The sequence below is a fragment of the Thermobia domestica genome, chromosome 11, assembly GCF_964235325.1.
Source record: "Thermobia domestica chromosome 11, izTheDome1.hap1.1, whole genome shotgun sequence".
NCBI lineage: Eukaryota > Metazoa > Arthropoda > Insecta > Zygentoma > Lepismatidae > Thermobia > Thermobia domestica.
The window spans coordinates 85,563,674-85,586,488 of NC_137464.1; the positions used below are offsets into that span (position 1 = coordinate 85,563,674).

At 34.3% G+C, this 22,815-nt stretch overlaps 2 protein-coding genes across 4 annotated transcripts in view; one reads left to right on the forward strand and one right to left on the reverse strand.

The window, feature by feature from the left end:
- Positions 1 to 22,815, reverse strand: part of Polr1E (RNA polymerase I subunit E) — a 57,020-nt gene that overhangs the window by 12,168 nt on the left and 22,037 nt on the right. For 2 of the 3 annotated variants that reach the window (XM_081730735.1, XM_081730736.1), the window contains exons 2-3: positions 13,244 to 13,889; positions 5,828 to 6,052 (exon numbers count right to left, since the gene is read on the reverse strand). In XM_081730735.1, coding sequence (XP_081586861.1) covers positions 5,828 to 6,052; positions 13,244 to 13,889 — 871 coding nt within the window. Of the gene's footprint in view, positions 1 to 5,827; positions 6,053 to 13,243; positions 13,890 to 19,103; positions 19,321 to 22,815 lie in introns of those variants that run through there. The other variant, XM_081730734.1, reaches the window with a different exon arrangement.
- Positions 18,938 to 22,815, forward strand: part of LOC145664245 (pterin-4-alpha-carbinolamine dehydratase-like) — a 46,199-nt gene continuing 42,321 nt past the window's right edge. Inside the window, exon 1 of the mRNA XM_081730737.1 lies at positions 18,938 to 19,081. The gene's annotated coding sequence lies outside the window, so the exon portion shown is untranslated. The remainder of the gene's footprint in view (positions 19,082 to 22,815) is intronic.

Genomic DNA, 22,815 nt, shown 5'->3' on the forward strand with positions numbered 1-22,815 from the left:
CGCTTTAGCTAATATTTATCCAACATGTCCCCACCTGAATGCTTCTCAGCTTTTTCTGTTCTTTAATTTTTCTTTTCATTTTCCCCTCCTTCATATAATGAAGAGTTTTGACGAAAGATCTCATAATGCCCTTTAATGCTACGATTATATTTTCAATATTTTCTGATGATTCATTTCCTTTGCTCTTTCCATTTTGATATTCCTTTGTTCCAACCCCCTCCTATTTTAACCTGAACCTTGACTCATTTGTAAATACAATATAAGGCAAGTTGGGTCCAGTTTCGCCGTTCAATATAGTTCTGCGGATGTATTTCCTTTGCATTGAGGCCAATGGAAGATAAATTACAAGTTTTCTTGGAAAAAGATATCTTTTGTGAAGCCTCCGAGACACATTAGATCTTGCCAGTCCGCCCTGTGACTTCAGCGAGCTCTGAAGGCAGCTGGCCTGTGGATAAGGTGGATGGCACCTTGGAATAAAAGCAAGACAGTGAACATTTTGTGCATTTGTTCACGACATATTATCTGTCCATTGGAATTAATTGCGTGAGTGTGATATTACACTTTCCAGTATATTAAACATTCCTATTTCTCTTTCTTTCTTTAATAATGTCATTTTTGAGATCGATTTCTTAAGAAATAAAACATCGAAAAAAAATGAAATGAAACTTAGAGTTTTACGTCCCACGGTTATGCCGGTTAGGCTAAAGGGGACGGTGATGAGGAGTAATGAATGAAATGGTGGAATGAAGAAAGTGGGAGGAAACGGGAGTACCCCGAGTAGAGATGCAAGGGCTCGGAAAAAAACCGGCTTTTTTGGAAAAAAACTCGGTTTTTTCTGCTTTGCTTTTTTGCTTCGGAAATTTTGGGCTTTTTTCAAAATACTGCTTTAAATTGATAAAACAGACTTTGTATCGCTTCTCTATAACACAAAAAATCATTTAATTAGTGGTTGATGCTGATAATAATATAAAACATCGAAAATAAACTATGAATTTCGAAAAAATATTTCAAACAATTTTTCTTCAACATATTTACATTATGAATTCCACAGGATTAACCAATGTATATAATAAGAATTTTTTAACCTCCTATATACAAAAGTAAGCAGAATTGGCAAGAACCGTGGTTGTTTTTGAAAATGCCAAAAACCCGTTTTTTGGGGGATGTTTAAACCAGGCTTTTTTGGTTTAAACCAGGCTTCTTTGACTTAGATTTTTTGCTTTATGTATTTATATTACATATTCACAGAAATAGCCTAAGTTTGTTTCGCCTTGATGTTATTATGCAACAGCGGGGTTATGCCGGAAGAACTCCCATAAGCTTAAAGAAGTGCGGTCAGTAAATTTCTTAAATTGAGAATTTCCCGACCTAGCCATTGGGAAAATCCCGTCATTACTTGAAATGTAAGACAATAACGGGAAAATCCTGTTATTGCTTTGCATGTAAAATTTAAAGGTCAACGTACCATAATCAGTACGCTAAAACTGAGGTATTAAATTACAAATTTAGTACCGGTACGTAGATATCATTGAAAGTCCAATCCAAGCTAATGTTGGAAGCTACGTAGGCAATCGATAAATTTTGCCAATTTCTATCAATATATTTAAGCAATATTGGCTTCTTTATAAAACAACACGCATTTAGGCATGTAGAAATATACAATTTGGTTTGTTTCGTATATTTAGGCTTAACATCCTTACGAAATACCGAGGTTATCAAGGAGAAGACTTTCGCTTAAACTGACATCCGAACCGCTACTCGGGTTACGCATGAAAGAAGGATTGTGGTTCGACCGAGAATTGAACATGGGACACCTTGATTAAAAGGTGAAAGGGAAATAAAACTATTGCAGGTGGTTTGATATCTGGAAACGTTACCATGAAGTTCACACGATTCGCATTTTTCATTCTTTTTATTTTTGTGGTTTAAACCAATTATTAAAAAAAAAAAAAGTTGGTGTAAATCAGCCAACCCTAAAAGTAAACACTTCTTTTTAAAGAATACACAAATAACTAGCAAAATAGTATGTAGTATTTTTACTTCAAAATATTCCATACCCTCTTTTTGAAACAAAATAAAATTAAAATAAAACATAAGAGAAATACTTAGATTTGTATGATACACTTAAAGACTGCACATCTAGAGCTTTTGGTTCTGTATATTCTTGAAATTCTACAGTTAAGTTTTATAGAACCACCATCACAGTTTACCCAATACTCAAATTTTCTGAATTTTTAACAAGAGGGATTCAAAATATCATTACTGAACTCCCCCCCCCCGTCCCCCAAAAAAAAAAAAGACTACGGAATATATTTAAGTTAAGCTAAATACAACTGCACAACAAACATGACTGAGTGATTAGCTTTTGCGCTTCTATCGGGAAGTCCGGGATTCAACCAGCATTCGACCATTCTGAGAAAGCTTTTCTTCATTCCATCTGTGAATGTAGAAATAGTGCGTGTACTGTGAGTTGGGCGACTTCCTTTTTTATTGTTTTTAAATCGTTATTATTACTAATTACCAGCAGTGACGGTTTTGCGAAGGTTAGGGGGGCGGTCTTTCGGACTGAAGCCCGTTCCCCAAAGTTACGGAATGTCTGCAACAAACGAAATATCTATTATTTATGCTTTTACTCATAAACATAAACTACCCGTCAAATAAAAATTACGAATGTTTAAAAAAACTAAACATTAGTAAGAAACCCTTCCCAAAATACTTTTCTAAATCCGCCACTGATTCTCAGTATAAAATGATTTTTAAAGTTGTATCCGGAAGATTATTGCTAAACATATAAACGAAACGAAATATTAGTTATGCCTATACTCATAAACTTCAAGCACTTCCCAAATAAAATTAGGACTTTTTAGGAAACGAAACAATCAGAAAAAACCCTCCTAAAGTACTTTTCTAAATCCACTACTGATTATTTGTATAAATTGGTATTCAAGGTTGTGTCCGGAAAATTATTGCTAAATCACTTCACAGCTACAGTATAACAGAAATGTGGAAGTACGGTTTGAGGGATATATTGAAAAACGTACGCTTTGACGGATAAATAGAAAAACGGGCAAATTTAACTTTTGCGCTAGAAGCTAGAGTACTAAAAGCTCTTAGAAATGAAACACGGATGACAAACTAGAGAAGAAAAAAGATGTCGATATCTCAAAAGTTAAAATAAAGTTAAATAGCCTCTAAAATTACCCTCAAATACTACATTCTTCATGTTAGCTTTAATTCGTAAAACATGTGCTCCATACATCTTGATGGTGAATTTCAGAGCGAAATATCACATTCAGGTCATGGAATTCTTATCTAACTATAGAATATACTATAAAAAAGCTATTTAGATAGAAAAATCATGAAGTTGAAAAAAGCCAAAATTTCCAAAATTCTCGTTTTTTTCCCAAAAAAACCATCGATTTAAAAAAGCCGGCTTTTTTGCATCTCTAACCCCGAGGAAACCCACGCACACAGTGTTTGTCCACCACAAAGTTCACTTGGCGGGGGCTGGGATCGAACCCGGGACCCCAAACACCACTGAGCCACCGCGGCCCCAAATAAAACATCGAGTTTATAGACGAAGAATAACTTAAGTTTTCACTGTTTTGACATTTTATGATTTCGTTATTTAACTATCAACTCTACTTCCTGCAGCAAATTCTACAATGGAGAAAGGTTACTGTAACCTGTCAAACCTATTGGTGTTTCGTTGACGTTCCCTAATTACTTCACCAGTGCCTAAATGTTATTACCCATTCGAATCAATTCAAACTTGAATGCAAGAAAACAATAATCCCGGGACAAAGAATCAGACATAAAAGCACTACAACTGCATTTTCTTTTCTTATAAAAGTACGATTACCTTAGGTGGATAAAATACTTTTCGACAAGCGTCAAATATTATATCTGAAGAGTTTAATTTGAATTCTTTTTGTAAATTAAAGACATGAACTGTCATTTTGTGATTATATAAATCTACTATGAAACTTAAATTTACTGTATTTATATGCTATTTATACAGTATCTATATCCTGTATTTACAGTATTTTAAGCTATTAATTCATAACTGTTTCATCGAACCAATATGCTTTAAACAGAAACTTCGGGGGAAACCATAAAAAGAAATTTTCTCTTCCTCGAATTTTAAAAATCTTTGTAAACATCACATAAATAATCGCTCGGGTTATGCTCCCAAATAAAATTTCATTTGACCTTTTGAAACATTTGATCAAGTATTTCAATTATAAATGATCGATAGTATTTACATTTTAAATACAGTTACTGTAGTATTTTTACTCTAAAAAAAATTACTTTAGCAGTACTACAATCAAACTGTTGGACTGAAGAACCCATTGTATGTACGATTTCCCCCTTTTTCCTATGAAAGTATCTTCTTTGATTCTTGACAATTTTTACTACTTTTTCTTTTTCCTCTCGGAAAACATAATGCCTGTTTCGTGTTACAATCGGAATAGAGATGGAACCCACTTTTACTTCTTCATTTATAATACAATCTGGAAGAGAGAATTTCCTAGAGAAAGGGAAAAAACGTTAACTCTTTTCCGAATAAGCGTTTTCTTTTTCAATGGCATCTCTACTTCTGCCTATTCATCATCTGTTTTCATTGTACTTTTCTTACTTTTCTTTTCTTTTTATTTCGGAGAAAGTTTTAAATGTGCCTTTAAGCCATGAGGTTAAATAAGTACTAATCGCACGAAAAATACAGTTACCTCTCACATACACTTTTCCATTTGAAGTGATGTTTTTCTTCCAATACAGATAAATAAATCGTTTCCTCTCAAACTAAATAACTGAATTCACGCCTTTTTCGCAGTTTTCACGGCCCAAATTATTTTTTTAATTTCATGGTCGGGAAGTTTATAAAAATTACCTTCACCGACAGCACAGCAATAATAATAATAATAATAAAAAATCCCTGTTGGGAGACCCAAGGCATGGCGCAGAGATCGATACGTTGCAGTGGAATAATTAAATTTGACCTGTTCGACTTTGTGATGTCAACTGCACACCAGAAACAAGAAAACACTACAAAAATTAAAATTTCTACATTTTCAAAGTCTGATAACGAAATTAACGGTTTCACGGTTAGATGAGCACCCTACAAAGAGGAAATTCACTTACATTACGACATTATTTTTGATTACGTCCGTTCTGCACGTCAATTGAGTATGCTTTCTTCTCTTTATATCCAGTTACTGTTCCAGACCTTATGCTTTCTGCAAATCACGCATAGAAGAAATCTTTGTTCCTTTCATTTTGCACACGTTCGTGAAGAGTGAGTACATAGTTAAAATTTGAAGTAAATAAAGGAATAAGTGGCACTGAGAACTTTCCACAAAGAACCCAATCTCAATAGTATCTATCCTAAACATGTAACCATTTACAAACTGCAGTATAATTTTCATATTTTTAGACAGTCTGTAAAACTGCTACTTGACAAAATACGTTCTCTAACATTTATTACATTACTACTTCATTTTCTGTATGTATGTTGAGCTTTGCCTCCATATAGCCCAGCGTCTCGACGCCTCACACAAATGGGGACACACTTTACCTTTATTTTCATGCATATTCAGTTGAATTGATTAGCAAAATGTTAGCAAAACTAATTAATACTCTATACTAGTAATACTCTCAACATGAATTTAGAAAGTGAATTCAATATACAGTGAAATAATAAAAATATTAATTATATACATATATTTTAAAAATAGTTTAAAATAAGGGATTTCTACATGAATTATCTACACTGCACATATAATAATTGAGATATTACTACAATTTAAAAAAAATACTTTCTTCTTACCTGCCGTTGGTAGTTTGTTCTGTGAAAGATGACAAAATCTTGTCATTTAGAAACGAGGAAAACGAACAAACTTCCAATGTCTTTCTTCGTATATCTTTGTAAGTTAAACCCTCCATATACACTAGTAGCTCGATATAAATTAGAATTTTGGCTTTATATAATATAGACGCAGTAATTTCCCTTCCAAGTAACGTCATGAAATTGGAAACAAAATATGGAGAATACCTAGAAGAGACAAACAATAAGTTTCGTTTTTGTGAAACTAGGATAGACTTTTGAACTACAGGGTACAACAGAAAAAAGAAGTTCAAAATGAGGAACTTCTATATGTATATTATGTAAACTAGACATTACTATATAGTCTTCAGGGAATTAGTTAGCGATCTGAGTTCATATCGTATATTTGGCAGAAGGCACTACAAATTAAGGCAGATACTTGAGAGCTGTCATATGTTTGTTGACAAATGAGAATTTTGTATTTGATTCACAACCAATTATGGCTTGAGGTGTCTAACTTAAATGTTTTCTTTATTCAGTTTGTGTATGTGTTTATTAGCCATATCCAAGCTAAGTAGAGGTGTATTCAATTATAAAGGATTCTTAATGTGTGGTGTAAACTTGAGAGATTCTAAATAAATGCGGTCATCAGAACAAGTTGTGTGTGTTAAGCAGCACTAATTACTTCCAGTGTTTACTCGTAACTATGTGAACTATACTTTATAAGTACTTATTGCTACATTATCTTTGGTAGAGCTCTCTCGTGACAATATGGCTAGCGTACGCCTCTTCAGTAAGGAAGATCAGCCGATTTCCAGCGGAAGTTCATGTGATTCGAGTCCCACGTTAAGCTGTAAGTCCACGTTTCAAATAGTTTTGGAGCTGAAAGGAATGCTAAACTCCAATCCAACCACTCATCTTGGGTCAGACTAATAAAAATCAAGGTGTTGGGATAAGTCAAACTCTGATTTGAAGTCAAATTTATGCCTATCTAAATAACAAAAAATCATCTGAATGTATAAATATCACAAATTAATCTGAATAATGTTCCTTTTTAATGATTTTTTTACAGATGCTTTTAATACGTTCCGCGGGTACTTTCCTTCGAGGCTAAGGTTTAAGATGTGCCAGTGCACATATTATCAATCTTTATTCAGTATTTATTTATTATTCTAATTTCATTTAAAAGTAAGTTTGGCCATTTTATTTCAGGCGCTCATCCCATCCAAATCATTTTCTCATCAGTCGTGTCCAATCACCCTCCACAACATAAAAAAAAAAAAAAAAAAAAAAAAAAGTCCACATCTCAAATCCCCTCTCGTTTCCCTAACTTTCTGTTCTTTTTTGCTTTCTTGTCCTTCATCCACTAACCAACCGATAATGTTTCAAGTCGCCACCAACGTAGTTTCCTGCTTGTTTCAGTCTTCTGTCCAGTTTAAGTGTTAAATAGTTTTCCCAACCAATAGGAAACGAGGGTGAGCTTGTATTTGAAAATTTGTAAATGTTTCTGAAAAACGAAAATAGAGTGAACGGAGAGAACAGAATAAAGAGGGACGTCAAACGATCAGTTAAAAAAAAAAAAAAAAGTCCATTCTCATTATTTTAAAGACAATTTATTAGTTTCATTAATTAAACGAGAAGTATAGTGTATGAGTAATGAAATGAAATGAAATGAAAATGTCTTTATTGAAGCGGGCGAGGTTCAGCCATGGCTGCTCTCCACCTAACCCTTGTCAAAAGAATACAATATTAAACATTACACATCAAAAGGAACGGAAAAAACTAAAAAAAAAAAAAAATACAAGTAAAAGAATAAATCAGAAAATGAACAAGTCACATATGCAATAAAAAGTATCGATATTGTTGGATTTAGCTAAGTTGTTACATAAAACTGTACATGTCGTAAGTGCCAGAGGCTAGTCCCTGGGATTTCATCAAATGTGATTTTAATGAATTTCGAAATGAATTAAATAACTTTATTTCCGTGAGAGCTTTTGGTATCGCATTCCATACGCTCGGACCTGCTCTAGAAAATGATCTTTGCGCTATTTTCAGTTTAAGTCTTTGTACGTTGAATTTCTCAGTTACGCGTAACGTGAGAGTGAATTTGTGACCGCTTTGTAAATTTACAATATAAATATTGTGGGGATTGAGTTTTAAGGATTTTATATATCAGACAACTATAGCGTAGGTATCTTCTTCTCGACATTGTTAAAATATCGTTTCTATTTAGCACTGGTAGGATATATTCCGATTTCTTTAAGTTAAAGGCAGATCTAATGCACGAGTTCTGTATTTTCTGTATAGTTTTAGAATTGTAAACGGAGAGAGATAGTCCATATACAGCGTCACAGTACTCTAATAACGGTAAAAAAGAACTTGTATAAGATATAATTTCATAGACTGAGATATAAAGTCTTTGGCTTTGTAAAGTCGACTAATAAAGTAATAACTTTATTACACTGAGTAGATTAATGATTATTATAATTTAGTTTCTTATCCAATATGAGTCCAAAGCTTTTCACATGGGTAGAGTAAGAAATATAAGTGTCCATAATTTTTATTTTTAGATTTGCTGCCTTGATTTTACTCAACTGTCGTGAGGTTCCTATAATCGTAAATGTACACTTACTGGGGTTGATGACAAGACCGTTATCGGTACACCATTCAGATATAGAGGTCAAATCTCTATTAACAAGTTCTACAGTTTGTTCAATATTTTGTGGTGATGACATGATGCAAAGTTGTGTGTCATCCGCGTAGCAATGCAAACTAGAGTATTTAATGAAATCTGTGAGGTCAGCAATGTAAATAGAAAATGAAAGGAGACCCAAGATTGATCCTTGAGGTACTCCTTTGTTTATAACGAGTGACGAAGATAAGGGATTTTGAGCTGTCCTAAGATATACTTGTTGCTTCCTGCCTAGTAAGTAGTTTTCAATCCAGTTTATAACGGTATCAGAGAATTTATAATACCTTAGTTTAGCCAACAGGTTATGATTAACTGGATCGAAGGCCTTGGTTAGGTCTAAGAGGACTATGATTGCAACTTCAGAGTTATCAACTGCGTTTAATATCCCATCTATTACCTCGAGCATCGCACGACAGTACTATGATGCTTACGAAAACCGGATTGAATAATAGGAATAATATTATTATGATTTACATAGTCATTATATACGAGTACTATACGACTAGTGACAATGATTAGAAAGACAATGCTAAAGTAATTAGTGATATAAACGTCTCATCGGCAGGATCTGCATACGAACTTCAACACTGTGAATGTGAGTGATAGACTATGCTGAAGTAATTAGTGATATAGACGCCTCAGCGGCAGGATCTGCACATGAATATGAATGTATTGTGAATGTTTTCTGAGTTGTGCCGAATGTGAGTGATTTGTGCATTGAATGGACTATTTGGTGAAAATACTTGAGACTCTTCGAGAGACCATGTGGAGAGGGCCGATAAGATCAAACATACGTAAACTGTAATAACCTTTCATAATAATAGAACGGCCAAAGACTATTAAGGGAATGTGACAACTGTTGAAATAAAATGATAACAATTGGACTATTTCGCTAGTAAAAATTACTTAAAACATTTTTCAAATCTTATTCACACAAGCTCACTTTTGTTCCTGTTGATATACAAAATCTTAGCCGGGAAATTTCTTATTTGTAATATATATATAATATATATATAGCATATGATTTTTTTTTATATAAAGTTGCTGACATGAAATTTTTCGAATTTCATTTTTACCTACATTTTGCCCAGTCATAAAGAATATCCTCAATGCTGTTCTTCATATGCTTATGTTGTAACAAATAGTAGTGTGAAAATATGTACACACTCTTTCTATTATACACATGTAATAATTAGGGGGCGCGGTGGCTCAGTGGTAGAGCGTTCACCTCCGGTGCTTAGGGTCCCTGCTTCGATCCCAGCTCGCGCCGTGTGGACTTTGTGGTGGACAAACACCGTGCTCGTGGGTTTTCTCGGAGTTCTCCCGTTTCCTCCCACTTTCTTCATTCCGCCATTTCACTCATCTCTCATCATTATCGTCTCCTTTAGCCTGACCAGTATAACCGTGGGACGTAAAACTGAAAGATTTCATTTCATTTTTTACATGTAATAATTAGTGTACTAATCCTAAATGCAATCTATTCACACTGTTTATTAATATCTAGTCCTATGATCTTCTGCGTTCCATAAGTCTCCCAACACTCTATAAGTTTAGATCCTTGTATATGCAATTAACAATTATCTAAATTTATTTATTAAGCTCCTAAATACTTAGCCCCTTCATGGTCAAGTAGTCAACGGGCGTACTCTCTGTATGACGCGTGATGCCAGGTTCGATGCTTAGCGGGGATACCCAGATTAAATTTCGTAACAGTGGTTCGGATTCCCTCTTTAAACAACAGGTTCCGTCTCATATAATTTTGGTGCTGAATGGGGACGTCCAGCCCCCAATCGATCGATTGTAAACACATGTTAATTCACATAGTTGTATGTTCACATTCTTCTTAGATGAGGAACGGCCAGTTATTTTACTTAAGGTATGATTCAACTTTATTATCACAAATTTGAAGTCGATGCTACTTAGCACGGGAGCAAGGAGTGTATACGCCCTAATATCACGGGGGTGCAGTAGACAGACAGTGTTTATCTACCGGTGTGGTGCACGTGAGCAACATGCCGAAAGCAAAACATACAGAAACGCAAAACATTGTGACTATTTTTTTTTTTTTTTTTCACACAATCGTGATTGTGCAGTGATAGTATCCTATTTCAAAAACCACTGGGTGTGTAAGAAGGATCTGTCTAATCATCAAATGTATTCTGGAAAATGACGATGTTCGATACAACTAAAATTCCAGGCTTCCATTACTTAACACAAGATGATAGGGAAAACAAGGAAGTTGTTTGTGAAGCAATAAATCTGTCAACGTGACAAGTCGCCGCAAAACTGACGATTTCACATATTTCGGTAATGAGAAATAGAAACTCAACCGGAATACGGTCCCGTAAAAGACAAAAGGTAGCAAGGATACGAACAGAAGACTTTGATAAGGCGAAGAAGAACTTAGGAAAATTGTATAAACATCCATACCGGCGGGAAGTAACTCTCTCTTCAGCATTAATAATGAAACAAAAGTCGAATGGGATGTCTCAGAGATGAATTCCAATTAATTTTTTTGTACTGTATCAGGTATACAAACTTCTACAGAAGAAATGGTAAACCGAAATCCACATTTCCAAAGAAGATAATGGTCTGCCAGGCATAGGAAGGGAGACTGTTCCCAGTGTTTGTGAGCAACGAGCAGTAAAATGTATTTTTCTCAGCGTATGTGGAAAATTCTGTTAGCATGGTTACGAAGTCTAAACACTGTTCATTGTTCAAACATTTTATTCTGGTCAGACAAGGCATTATTGCATTATGCGCATAGCTCCATCCAGCTTTTGGAGGACAACCATAACCTATATTTGCTTGTGTGGGCAATACAACGTCAGTGCAACAGTCCAGACCGATTAAGCGGTTCTGAGCTCTGTCAAGAAGGATATGGTGCTATACATAACCTTTGTGCGAACGTCACACAGTTTAAGCACAATTAGACCTTAATTTCGAAGCAGATGGCAGCAAACCACGGAAAAGCCCTCTTTGACAGCTTTAAGAGGAAATTCCCCGGTGTCAGACAAGAAAGTCCATAGCTGTTTGGTTTTAATTTGTACACTATATATTTTGTCTATGAAATATGGAGCTTTGATTTTTTTTTTTTTTTTTTTTTTTGTGACAATAAACCTGAATTATACCTTTTATAAATTTACTCATTAAATCACCGAGCAATAAAGGTAAAATTGAAAGCACTATGACATTAAAAAAAGTAAAAATGGTAACTTCAATGAAACAAATTTAAACTTTCCTAGTAGGACAATTGATCAACACGTAGAAATCAAAATAAATAATAAATAAATAAACCATAACTCATTAAAAAGTAGTTATCCCAAAAGCATCCATAACTATCCAACTGTAAACGTTTCGGCAAAATGTTATTACCTTCCTCAGCATAGACCCTTATAGTGATTTAGATATGAACAGTTTTCCAAGACACCGACAAGCTTTCCAGTTCGAGCGCCTTTGAGAATTGGAATGAACATAAAAATTCATATACATCATTTACATCAGAAAAGTGTACGCCAGAATCAAAATCATGACAATTAATACCTAACATAAATATGTTTAATATAGCTTTACCATGATTCTAGATACTTACAGATAAATAGGAATTGTATAATTAACTAACAAAATTTCCCCTGTATCTATCAACACTTCTTCGTGAGAACTAACCGGTATCTTATGTAGCTGACTAACAATAGCTAAAGCAACATTGCTTGGAAATCTTATTTGTTTCACCTATGTTTCATTTTAATATTAAACATACTTGGTCGAAGAAAATTGACAAAGTTGAACTGTACCTAGGGAATTTTATCTCCTGATCTGCATATTTAAAATAGGTGTCAGATCAGAAGATAACAAGGGTCTCTAGGTACAGATAATTTAGAGACTTTCCTTCGACCAATTAAGTTTTATTGCTGTGCTGAGGAAAGCAATAACCCTTTCCTGAAACGTTCATATTTGGATAATTCTGGGTACTTTTGGGGTACGTAGTTTATCTCATGAATATTGAAACTTATTAAATAAAGTATCAATTTTAAACTACAGCTCAATTAATGCAGTAACTTTTTCTTTTTTGCTTCTGTTTCGATTATCGATACTACAACCATGGACGAAGTACACAATAAGAAATGGTTAAAACATTATATGATGTTCTATAACTAAAAAGAAAGGATCCTATTTAATGATGCGTTGTGCACAAACCTTGTTTTGATAAAGTTAGAATTGAAAATTTTGTTTAAAAAATATCTGATTCTCAGAAAGTGTTTCGCCTACTAAAATAATTAATTAACTTGGACCAGGTTTGTACTCAAAAAAGACTTTGAGGGTTAGGCCACTTTTGTGCTCAACGAGTCAATTGTGATTATACTTCCCAGATTTGTCTTCCACTATACAGATCCAGATATACACTGGCACCATAAGATTTCTTGTTGAAAGAGCACTAACAATGACCAAGCAACAACAAGTAATTGTTATCGTTGCAATCAGCGTATATTCATAAGATTGGAAGCAGTAAAAAATAAATCTGAAAAGTATAATTAGAATCACTAGGAGCATTTTCTTTCATCTATACACAATAATAATAAATATAATTTTTTAACACATCCTTACTGTGTGCATCGTCGAAGATTGATGTATAGAGCATCGAAAGAAAGAAAAAGGAACTAGAACATAGAAAGATTAGTGAATCTTAAATAAGCATATATTGCATACGATTTCCTATTACAACTCACTTGTTTCTAGAAGCTTCCTCCTTAAATTTCTCTTTCGAAAGACTTAAACATCTCTCTGCTTCTGCTTCCAGTTCTGTCAAATCAGCTTCGCTAAGAAAGGCATCTAGAGAGTACACGTCCTCTGGTCTCTTTGCGTCTTTATTTGGTGGAGGGAACATTTGCTCTAAATTACCTTCAGTTTTTAATATAATATCTTCTTTGTTTACAACAACAGATGACATTGCTTCATCCAATTTGTCTTGAACTTCTTCAGCGTCAACTTTCATTTTCAATGTTTTCTCTAACGCTGCCCGACTCCTCTTCGAACCAAAATTTTTTACAAGATCTTCAATTGCACCTAATCGTTCCTTATTTGTGCTTTCAGGAACAACTTTCTTCGGAAAACACGGAGATAACAAGTATTGACTAGCTTCCACTAATCTAATCTTATTTGTTCTTTTGTTTTTGATAGCCAAAAATGTACGCGAAAGGTCATTATCATAGTATATGCCAGGCCCAAAATTTTGACCTCTGTAAGTTCTTTCGTCACTTTTTACTTCCACGATTCGTTTCTGTTTATCACTCTTCTCCGTGTTTTTCTTAACGAATACATTACATTTCAACTTCGACGACTCTTCAGGCTTTACGTCTGCATGTAGAAATTTCACTGGAAAAGAAATGCAAAATTATTTTTAAAGAAGAAAAGCAGAATCATAGTTATGCCTTGAATCTCTATATCCGAATAATACACATAACGTAACTGGGTCATATTTTACTAATGGACGCTATAGCATGCACTCTGTATAAATAAATGAAACATATTCACCTCTGTATCCTGTTTCAAATATTTAGTTTATATAATTTCGATCCTCTCTGGAATATTTTCAATAAGACTTCTCTTAGTCATATTAAGTTATTTCGAAAGGGAGTCAATATAACTAGAAGTAGCATTGAAAAACAGAATCGAAATTTGTAAACTAAACATCTCAAACAACAGAGAGAATCATCATCATCGTGTTTAGCCTATACAACAAAGAAAAGATTTTAAACGCAACGTCTTATTTAAAATTTTCTGAAAAATAGACAATTTTTGATCAGAATGTTTATCCCTACGAAAGATTTGAACTGCTTGACGGAAAACTATAAGTTCTTTACGTAGTTATTTCTTTTTTAAAAAAAAGTAAAAATACATATATTCTTAATATTATTAGATAATAAGTGAAGAATTAAATTTGCTAAAGATAATTCGAGAATACTAAAATCTTTTTTATTCTGATTTTAGAAAGAAAATAATATAATTTCTATTTGAACACGTTTGGTGTATGGGCAGGGTGGAAAAAATCATGATTTTTTTTTTAAAAATCATTATTGTTGATTTTTTAAATTTAAATCAAATCTTTCTCCTTATATAATACAAATCGCGAACTGAAAAAAAAAATTAGGAATTAGTATTAAATGTTAATTATGACATTTAAGTGAAAAACACTGGGGTTGATTTTGAATTAAGCCCCAATCGTTAATCTATTTCAATCCCAATCTTTCTTAAAGTATTAAGGATAAAGTAGAGCAGCAATTGTCAACATGATACTTTTTCACAAAGGTTACTTATACTGGCAGGGGCATTTCTTAAAAAATCGTAACTAGCTTGCGGCACGAAATACATACAAAATACACAAATTTCGCCTAAAATCTAGTTTAAATGAATCCCAAAATAAAGTCCGGGTAGGAAAATATTTATCCACGAACTTTCATGTCGAGAATGGCCTGACAGAAGGAGATGCGTTGTCGCCATTATTATTCAATTTTGTCCTGAAGTATGCTATAAGAAACTCAAAGATAGGAACCAGAGCTTAGAGTTGAATGGTATTCACCATGTTATGGCGTATGCTCATGATGTAAATTTAATAGGGGATGATAGAACAACAGAAAGAAATGCAGAGGTCTTATTAAACGCTCTCATAGACATAGGTTTAGAAGTAAATGCAGAGAAAACTAAATACTTTTTTTTTTTTTTTTTTTTTTTTTTTTTTTTTTTTTTTCGAAACATGGTCCCTTACTCTGAGGGAAGAACGTAGACTGAAAGTATTTGAGAACAAGATCCTGAGACGAATAATCGGACCCAAGAGGAACGGCGGAAACTTGACAACGAGGAAGTCATCGACTCTAGGGGCTCAGGTGAGCAGGTCATGCAGCCAGGATGGAAGAAAGTAGGAACGCTTTCAAAGTCTTCACTGGAAGTCCAATCGAAAAACGACCATTAGGAAGACGTAGACGTAGATGGAAGGACAATATTACGATGGATCTTCCAGAAATAGGAATGCAAAGCAGAAACTGGATCAAGTTGGCTAAGGACAGAAGTCAATGGTGAGCTTTTGTGAACGAGACATTGAACCTCAGAGTTCCATAGACCATAGAGTTAGTTTTTTAGTTATAAAACCTTAATAAAAATGAAAAAAAAGTTTCGGAGAGGGGATCGGACCCTGTAAATACGCACATATCTGCGAACAAACAGACATGCACACAAAAGAATTTTCCTCTTAAATGTCCATAGTGATTTCCCCGTTTGAATAGTTAACGATTTAAAAATTCTATGTAACGAAGAAAAGAAAGAAGGATTCCCGAGTTAGTCATTCAAAACGGGATTTTTCCTAATCATTCTCTTCATGACACTAGTTTTCATGCTGTGTTGTACATACATTTGAGTCTCATTGTATTATAATTATCTTCCATAATCGAAATGGGATTTTACTTATTTTCACTTTAAATTAATTTATTTCGGAATTTGATTTAAATCAACGATTTTTATTTAAAAAAATCAAGTGATTTAAATCAGACTGATTTAAATCATTCCACTCTTCGTGTGGGGTCCTTGATTCTATCCCAACTTCCACCAAGCGGTCTTTGTAGTCAACGAACGTCATGTGCGTGGGTTTTCCCATTTCCTTCCCCTTTCGTTATTCTATCATTACCACCTATCTCATTATAACGGTTTCCTCTAACCTCGGTGCATAATTGTGGCATGTTAACTAAAAACATTTGTCAGCAACAAAGCCAACATGACTAAACCACATTTTAACAAGGTATATGTATACAACGCAAAATTTAATTATCTGATATATTACAAAATATTCGAAGTACCACTTAATACAATGCTTAAATCTTTTCATACTTTATTCGACTTCAGTCGAACAATGATCTATTCTCTTGAATGAAATAATGATCGAGAATGTTTTATTAAAGAAAATACCTCTATCGTTTCAACACTAACGGCAACCAGATCGTGAAACTCCCTAACTCTTTTTTGCGTATCTGGTGGAGTATGAAGCACAGTACAAACATTATATGTCACAAAAGCCCTTTAATCATAAAATATATTGTAAGAAAGCAAATTGGCAACTGAAATTGAGAAAAATAATCCTGTTCTAACATCTAAGTTTTTTTAAAAAGAAAAAGACTTTATTTTTTGAGAAAAAACAACATCCATTCAAAAAGCCATTTTTATTTTATCTCTGGCTCCTGAAATTGAGGTACTATCCCAGTATCTGCCTGGCGTGTTTTGAGATAAACTAAAGGAATAATCAGTCAAGATGGCTGGCTCAAGGATTTGAATTCTAAGTGCAATACGGGATTTGATTCCTATTCTATGGTACATAGAACTACCAACTTCTTTGCTACTCTACAGGGTTTTAACTGGTCTGGAGAAGTCTATTAATATGACTTTCTCTGACCTTTGGCAGGAAATTTCTTGACTTTAATGACAGGTGTCGGATGATGTTGACATACAAATAAGGAATAAATAGCGGTGAACATTTATATATGAGAACATTTACTCTATAGAGACAAATAGTAATCAATTGCTCATACTTACGTTCCACTTACCTCTCATATAAATCTAAGCAAGGTCCTATACTGTGGTCAATTAATGTTAGAAAAAATATATTTCATAAAATTTCCCTGAGCTTCAATGACATGTACCATTTTCTCTGATGTCCCTGACCAGTAGGAACCCTGTTCTACAAAATTGTGTATTTCCTTCTTGCTAGAAATGAAATATAAGAAAGTGTCAAAGTGCCAAGTGTGTCCCTCGAAGTCAGTTGGAGCTTCACGCATTCCTTTGAGTGGCTTTTTTTTTTTTTTTTTTTAATGTTCTAAGTTTAGAACAATATCTCACGATTGTGCAGCGAAGCTAAGGGAAACGGTGATGATAATGATGGCATTACGAAAGTGGGAGGAAACGAGAGGATTCCTCCCCCCAAAAAACGTCCAACTGGTGTTTGCCCACCACAATGCCCACTTGGGGGAAACCGGTATCGAACCAGGAACCAGCGCCACAAGGAAATTATATAGTTTCATGTGTACAATAAAATACGAATGCCTAAATTGTATTTTAAGTAGGAATACGGCTTACAAAATGCGCTTATAAACTATGCGTACAAAACTTCATAAAGCCCAATGCTGCCCAATAAAACACAATTTTACCGAATAAACCCACTGGGCATTTTTTTAAAACTTAGCTTTATCACAAGTATGATATTTATAAGCAAATTGTAATTTTTCAACAATTACTTCTGTTGCTTCTTGGACTTCGTCTATGCGCACTGGGATTTTGACATGACGGTCAGTGCAAAATTTTGGATTACAATAAAGAAATTGGCGAAACAATTATAATGTTTAAACATTAAGAGTAATGTGCCTAAACTTGACCAATATTAATTTTTTTCATAATTCGACGACCTACTGTATATCTGAATACTTTTTTTCTGCAGATTTATTGTACAAATTCTACATAAATTCATTGCATACATACTTCTTTTCTGTAAATCGACTCTATGTTCAGTAGACCTTAACAATCACTTTTGAGGTGTGTACTTGCATTCCTATGTGCAGATACACTTTAGGAAGGCTTCACTGTACATACATCGTTATAACTATTGTGCAAAAAACACTAGCCAACTTGTTCTAGGTGGCCACTAAAAAGTACGAATGCTGTCAGGGTAGGAGCACTTGCGAGAGGATGCGTCCGTAAGGAACAGGCGCATTAGCGACGGTGGGTATATGCATAAACGAGGGCGTTTACAATGGCTCAGTGTAAGTCATAGTATCGGCTCCGCAGTCGTCGATGGATCTAAGGTAGATACTAAATGACACCCCACCAACTTAACCCAATTCGAAACCCATGGCAATTACTATTAAAATTCATACCAATGTCAAAACCCATATTTACTAATCACGCTTACGCCTATACCCACACTCACTGAGGCGCCTGGTTTCTTGTGTTGCACCCCGCGTTACTAAGTGGTCTAGCTTCGCACATCTCTGATTGTTAGAAAGCGTTCGTGCCTTTTAGTGATCACCTGGCATACGTTGGTTTGCGTTTTTTGCAATGTAGTTTTTTACGCTATACACCCGGACGACATACTCATACGCAAATCATAAAAGAATTACAATTTTTTCAACAATTACTTCTGGTGGCCCTCATGAATTTTATCTAAGCCAAATGGGGTAATATTATGTCGCCCAGCGCAATCCTTTGGAGAACTATACGAAAAAAAAAAACAGTGAAAGAATTATAATTTTTTAACAATTATTTCAAGTGTCGCGCCAAAACTTCACCTGTACGCATTTTTAAATTCATGTGCAAACTTGTGTATCAAATACGCACCGAAATATAATTTAAAAAAAAAAAAAAAAAACTCGATCAAGTGTTATTAGGGGATAGAAAAAGATGTTATCTGGCACCACTGACAGGCACTGATAATGTCATTGTGTTAAGCACTGCGTAAGTGCGGTTAGTTTCTTTCGTATGTGAATTGACTACAACCTTATTTTAGTACAAGGATTATTCCAAAAATTGAACATGTAAGTAAAATTTCCAACATACCTACTAATGGTTCAAGTTTGTTGTCTTTCTCCAGAATTTCTGTAATAACACCAGTTAAACGATCTTTCATCTTTTTACGTTAATATTAAATGAACTCAATACTTATTTTGCTTCAGAATAAGACACATTAGAAGATTACAATACATCAAGGGCTTAAAATTCTTGGTATCGAGTGCTAAAGCATGGAAAGAAAACAAGAACCCAGTGATGCCAATTCCTTCAGAGCCATTTTCCCTTCACAAGCTTCAGAATTTCCCTTTTCCGGACAAAATTTCCCTTTATCCAAAACGTTCAAGTACTGTATTTAGTAAACGTATTTTTAATCGTTTTCGCTTCCACCCCCTCTCCGCAATCTTATAATCAAATACAACAACCAGATACCTGACAACCTTCCTTTGAGCTTACGCAGAATTTGAACTTGATTTGTTGTTTAGGCATCTAAGGCGTCACTATAGAGGAGAGGAAAGGATATGGAAAGGTATAGGCCAGGACCTATGTTAAAGGTGCAATCTCTGAATTTGCCTGGTGTGATTGAGGAAAAACCCTATAAATACCTCGGTCAGGACGGACAACCTAAATAAATCATAAAAATATAAAATAAATATTACGTAACTAATTTTTATTATAGATATCATGATAGATTTCAATATTAATGTAACCTAAGGTACAAAGAAATTATTAAGAATATATTTGGTATGTACTTACATAAGAACAACACTCCCATATTTACTGAAACGAATACGAACAGTTACAAAGAAAACTCTACCTGCTACTGTCTTTGGCTGTACACGAGGAATGTTCGTAAGCACAATACAAAGTTTAGAGATGCGGAATTCTTAAGAATTTATAATTCTGTGCACACAGTCACCAGGAAATCTGTAAACTTACACAAAGACACATACACTAATGACTCAGTATTCGCCCATATATACATATGTACATTCACGACACGCAGATTTTCTTCTCTTACATTGATTAATCCTCTTCAGAATCAATTTTTTGGTTGGGAAAAACATCTTCTGATTGGGAAAACCAAAATGTTATAATAGGTGGAGTGATAATTTAATTGAGAAATATTTAATCTTATTGCATTGCATTTAATTCAACAATCGGAAGATTAATTTTGATAAAAGATTTTAAATAAGCATTGTTGTAATGTTTCGAATAATCGAATTTAACTGAATATGTTGATCGAAGTATAATGTTGATAAATATTAACGAATGCAAAGCAAGATAACTTGTGAGAATTTATGTGAAATATGTGCAACGGATTGTGTTTGGAACAAATAGGATGTTGAATTTATACTGAATTTTAATGAGATTAATTAGATACGTAAATACATTCAATCTATAAATGATTGAAGAGAGGTTCAAATTTCCCTGCAATATTGAGATATTACAAGCAATTTCCCTTTTTCCCTTTTCTCTAAAATGTACTCAAAATTTCCCTGCGCCAAGGGAAATTTCCCTTCAATTGGCATCACTGCAAGAACCGGTTGTCGTTCTTGCTTTGTTTCACAGTGTTGCCAGTAGGTGTCTCCAAAAATTTGCTGAATGACGCACGAAAATCTGCTAAAACTGGCTAGATTTTTCGAAACATTATACAGCATAGCAAAACATTTCAACTAAAGGAATCACTGTAAAATGGCAGTGTTGGGTAAGTTACTTGTAAACATGTAACGCGTTACAAGTTACTTTACTTTCTCTTAAAATGTAACGCGTTAGTAACGCGTTACTTGCAACAAAAAAGTAACTGTTACTTTACTTCGAAAGTAACGCGTTACTAACGCGTTACTTTTAGGTCCGAAACTTTAAAAATGTGAAAAAATTATGATTTTAATTTTCCGTACTGCTATTACTACCGCTATTATTATTATTATTATTATTATTATTATTATTATTATTATTATTATTATTATTATTATTATTATTATTATTATTTCACGTTCTGAATCGCTTTATGTAAATGCAAGGACAAATTTTTACTTGATATATGAACATTTTCATATAATGTAAAATTGATAAAATGCCATACTGCGTTACTCGTAGGGATGGACACGAGCGAGTTTTCGAGCGAGTGTTCTTTGAAACTCGATTCGACTAGAAACAAACATTTTTGAGCTCGAACCAAGAACTCGTCTCGAAAAATTTCCTCCAACTCGACTCGAATTGGAGTCGAGCCAAAGCCGGCGTGTAGTTTCGAGTACATTCTTGAAGTACGGTATATTACAGAGACAGTATAATTATTATCAATGACACTACTACTACAACTATTATTATTATTATTATTATTATTATTATTATTATTATTATTATTATTATTATTATTATTATTATTATTATTATTATTATTATAGCAACGCTGTATATAAACATGAAAGATAGACTGTTTGTATTTGAATACTAAAAAACTAGTTGGTTGCCAACCTCGGTAGTCGTGAAGTCTAGGACTTAAGGACATTGTTCACTAGCTTCTGAATTTGGGTTGAGGGTCTAGGTTAAGTATTCGGGCTCGAGCCAAACACTGTTAAAAGCTATAGGGCACTGGCCAAATATCTTCAAAACTTCTCGGCCCAGGTTTAGAATTGTCAACGACTCGAGCAGCTCGGCTCACAGCTCATTCACTATCGACCCGAACCGAGAAGTGAGCCGAGACAACAGCTCACCCAACCGACTCGGCTAGAGCCCTCGGCTCAGTTGAGCGGAACCGAGCAGATGACTCATTCCTACCAAGCCAGCTCGAGCCGATGATTCACCCCAAGTGAGCCGGCTCGAGGCATCTTCTCAGTTGAGCTGAGCCGTGCTGAGCTTGTTATAGAAAAATCTCTTGTGGTCTCGCTATCGAGACGAGACTTGATGCGAGCAGTGTCCCCTCTTGTCCTCTCGTGAGCAACAGTAAAAGTATTCCATATAACTGTTTAGCTTACATTTCTCATGACTCGTTTTCCAGTGTAATCAAGCCGATTTCAAGACGAGTTAAAACGAACGAGCCATTTATCAAACTCGACTGGACTCGAAACTCGACGCGAAAAACTGAATCGGCTCGGAACTCGACTCGAGGATATTACCTTTGACTTGACTCGAAATTCGACTTGAATTCGAGTCAAGTCGAGTTTTAGCTTGACTTGTGCTCATCCCTATGCGTTAGAAAAAATGGTTGCTTATTATTATTCTGCTAAACTAATTATATAATAGTAACAATGTTGTTATGTAAAATTTAAAATACAGAATATAGAGAAACATTACACTAAAACTAATAAAATGAGAACACATGGACTGGGAGTTAATAAAAACTTGCCAGTAACTCTAAAATCGATACATGCTTTTTAAAGCTAGTTTCAAACTCTATAATCAACGGGACTCTAGGATAAGCAATCTGATCTGAAAGAACTCCAATATTACATACCATCAGCACTCTATTTTCTAGTAATAAAGTAGGCCTGCTCATCAGAGGACAGTTTATTCATATTAACCCCTTACTGTATATCGTTAATTATGGCACCCTAGTTGTTGATATTTTCCGCCGGGGCACTTCAGACACTACTTTTAAATTCTGTCCACCATCATCCTCAGTTCTTAAGAAAAAAGTATTCTTTCAAATGTTCGAACCGTAAAATATTTTCGTTTTCCATCTTTATAAAAACAACATCAATCAATGTAAAATAGACTACAGGTATCATTGCACTCCTAGTTCACTCACTGAATGTATTAG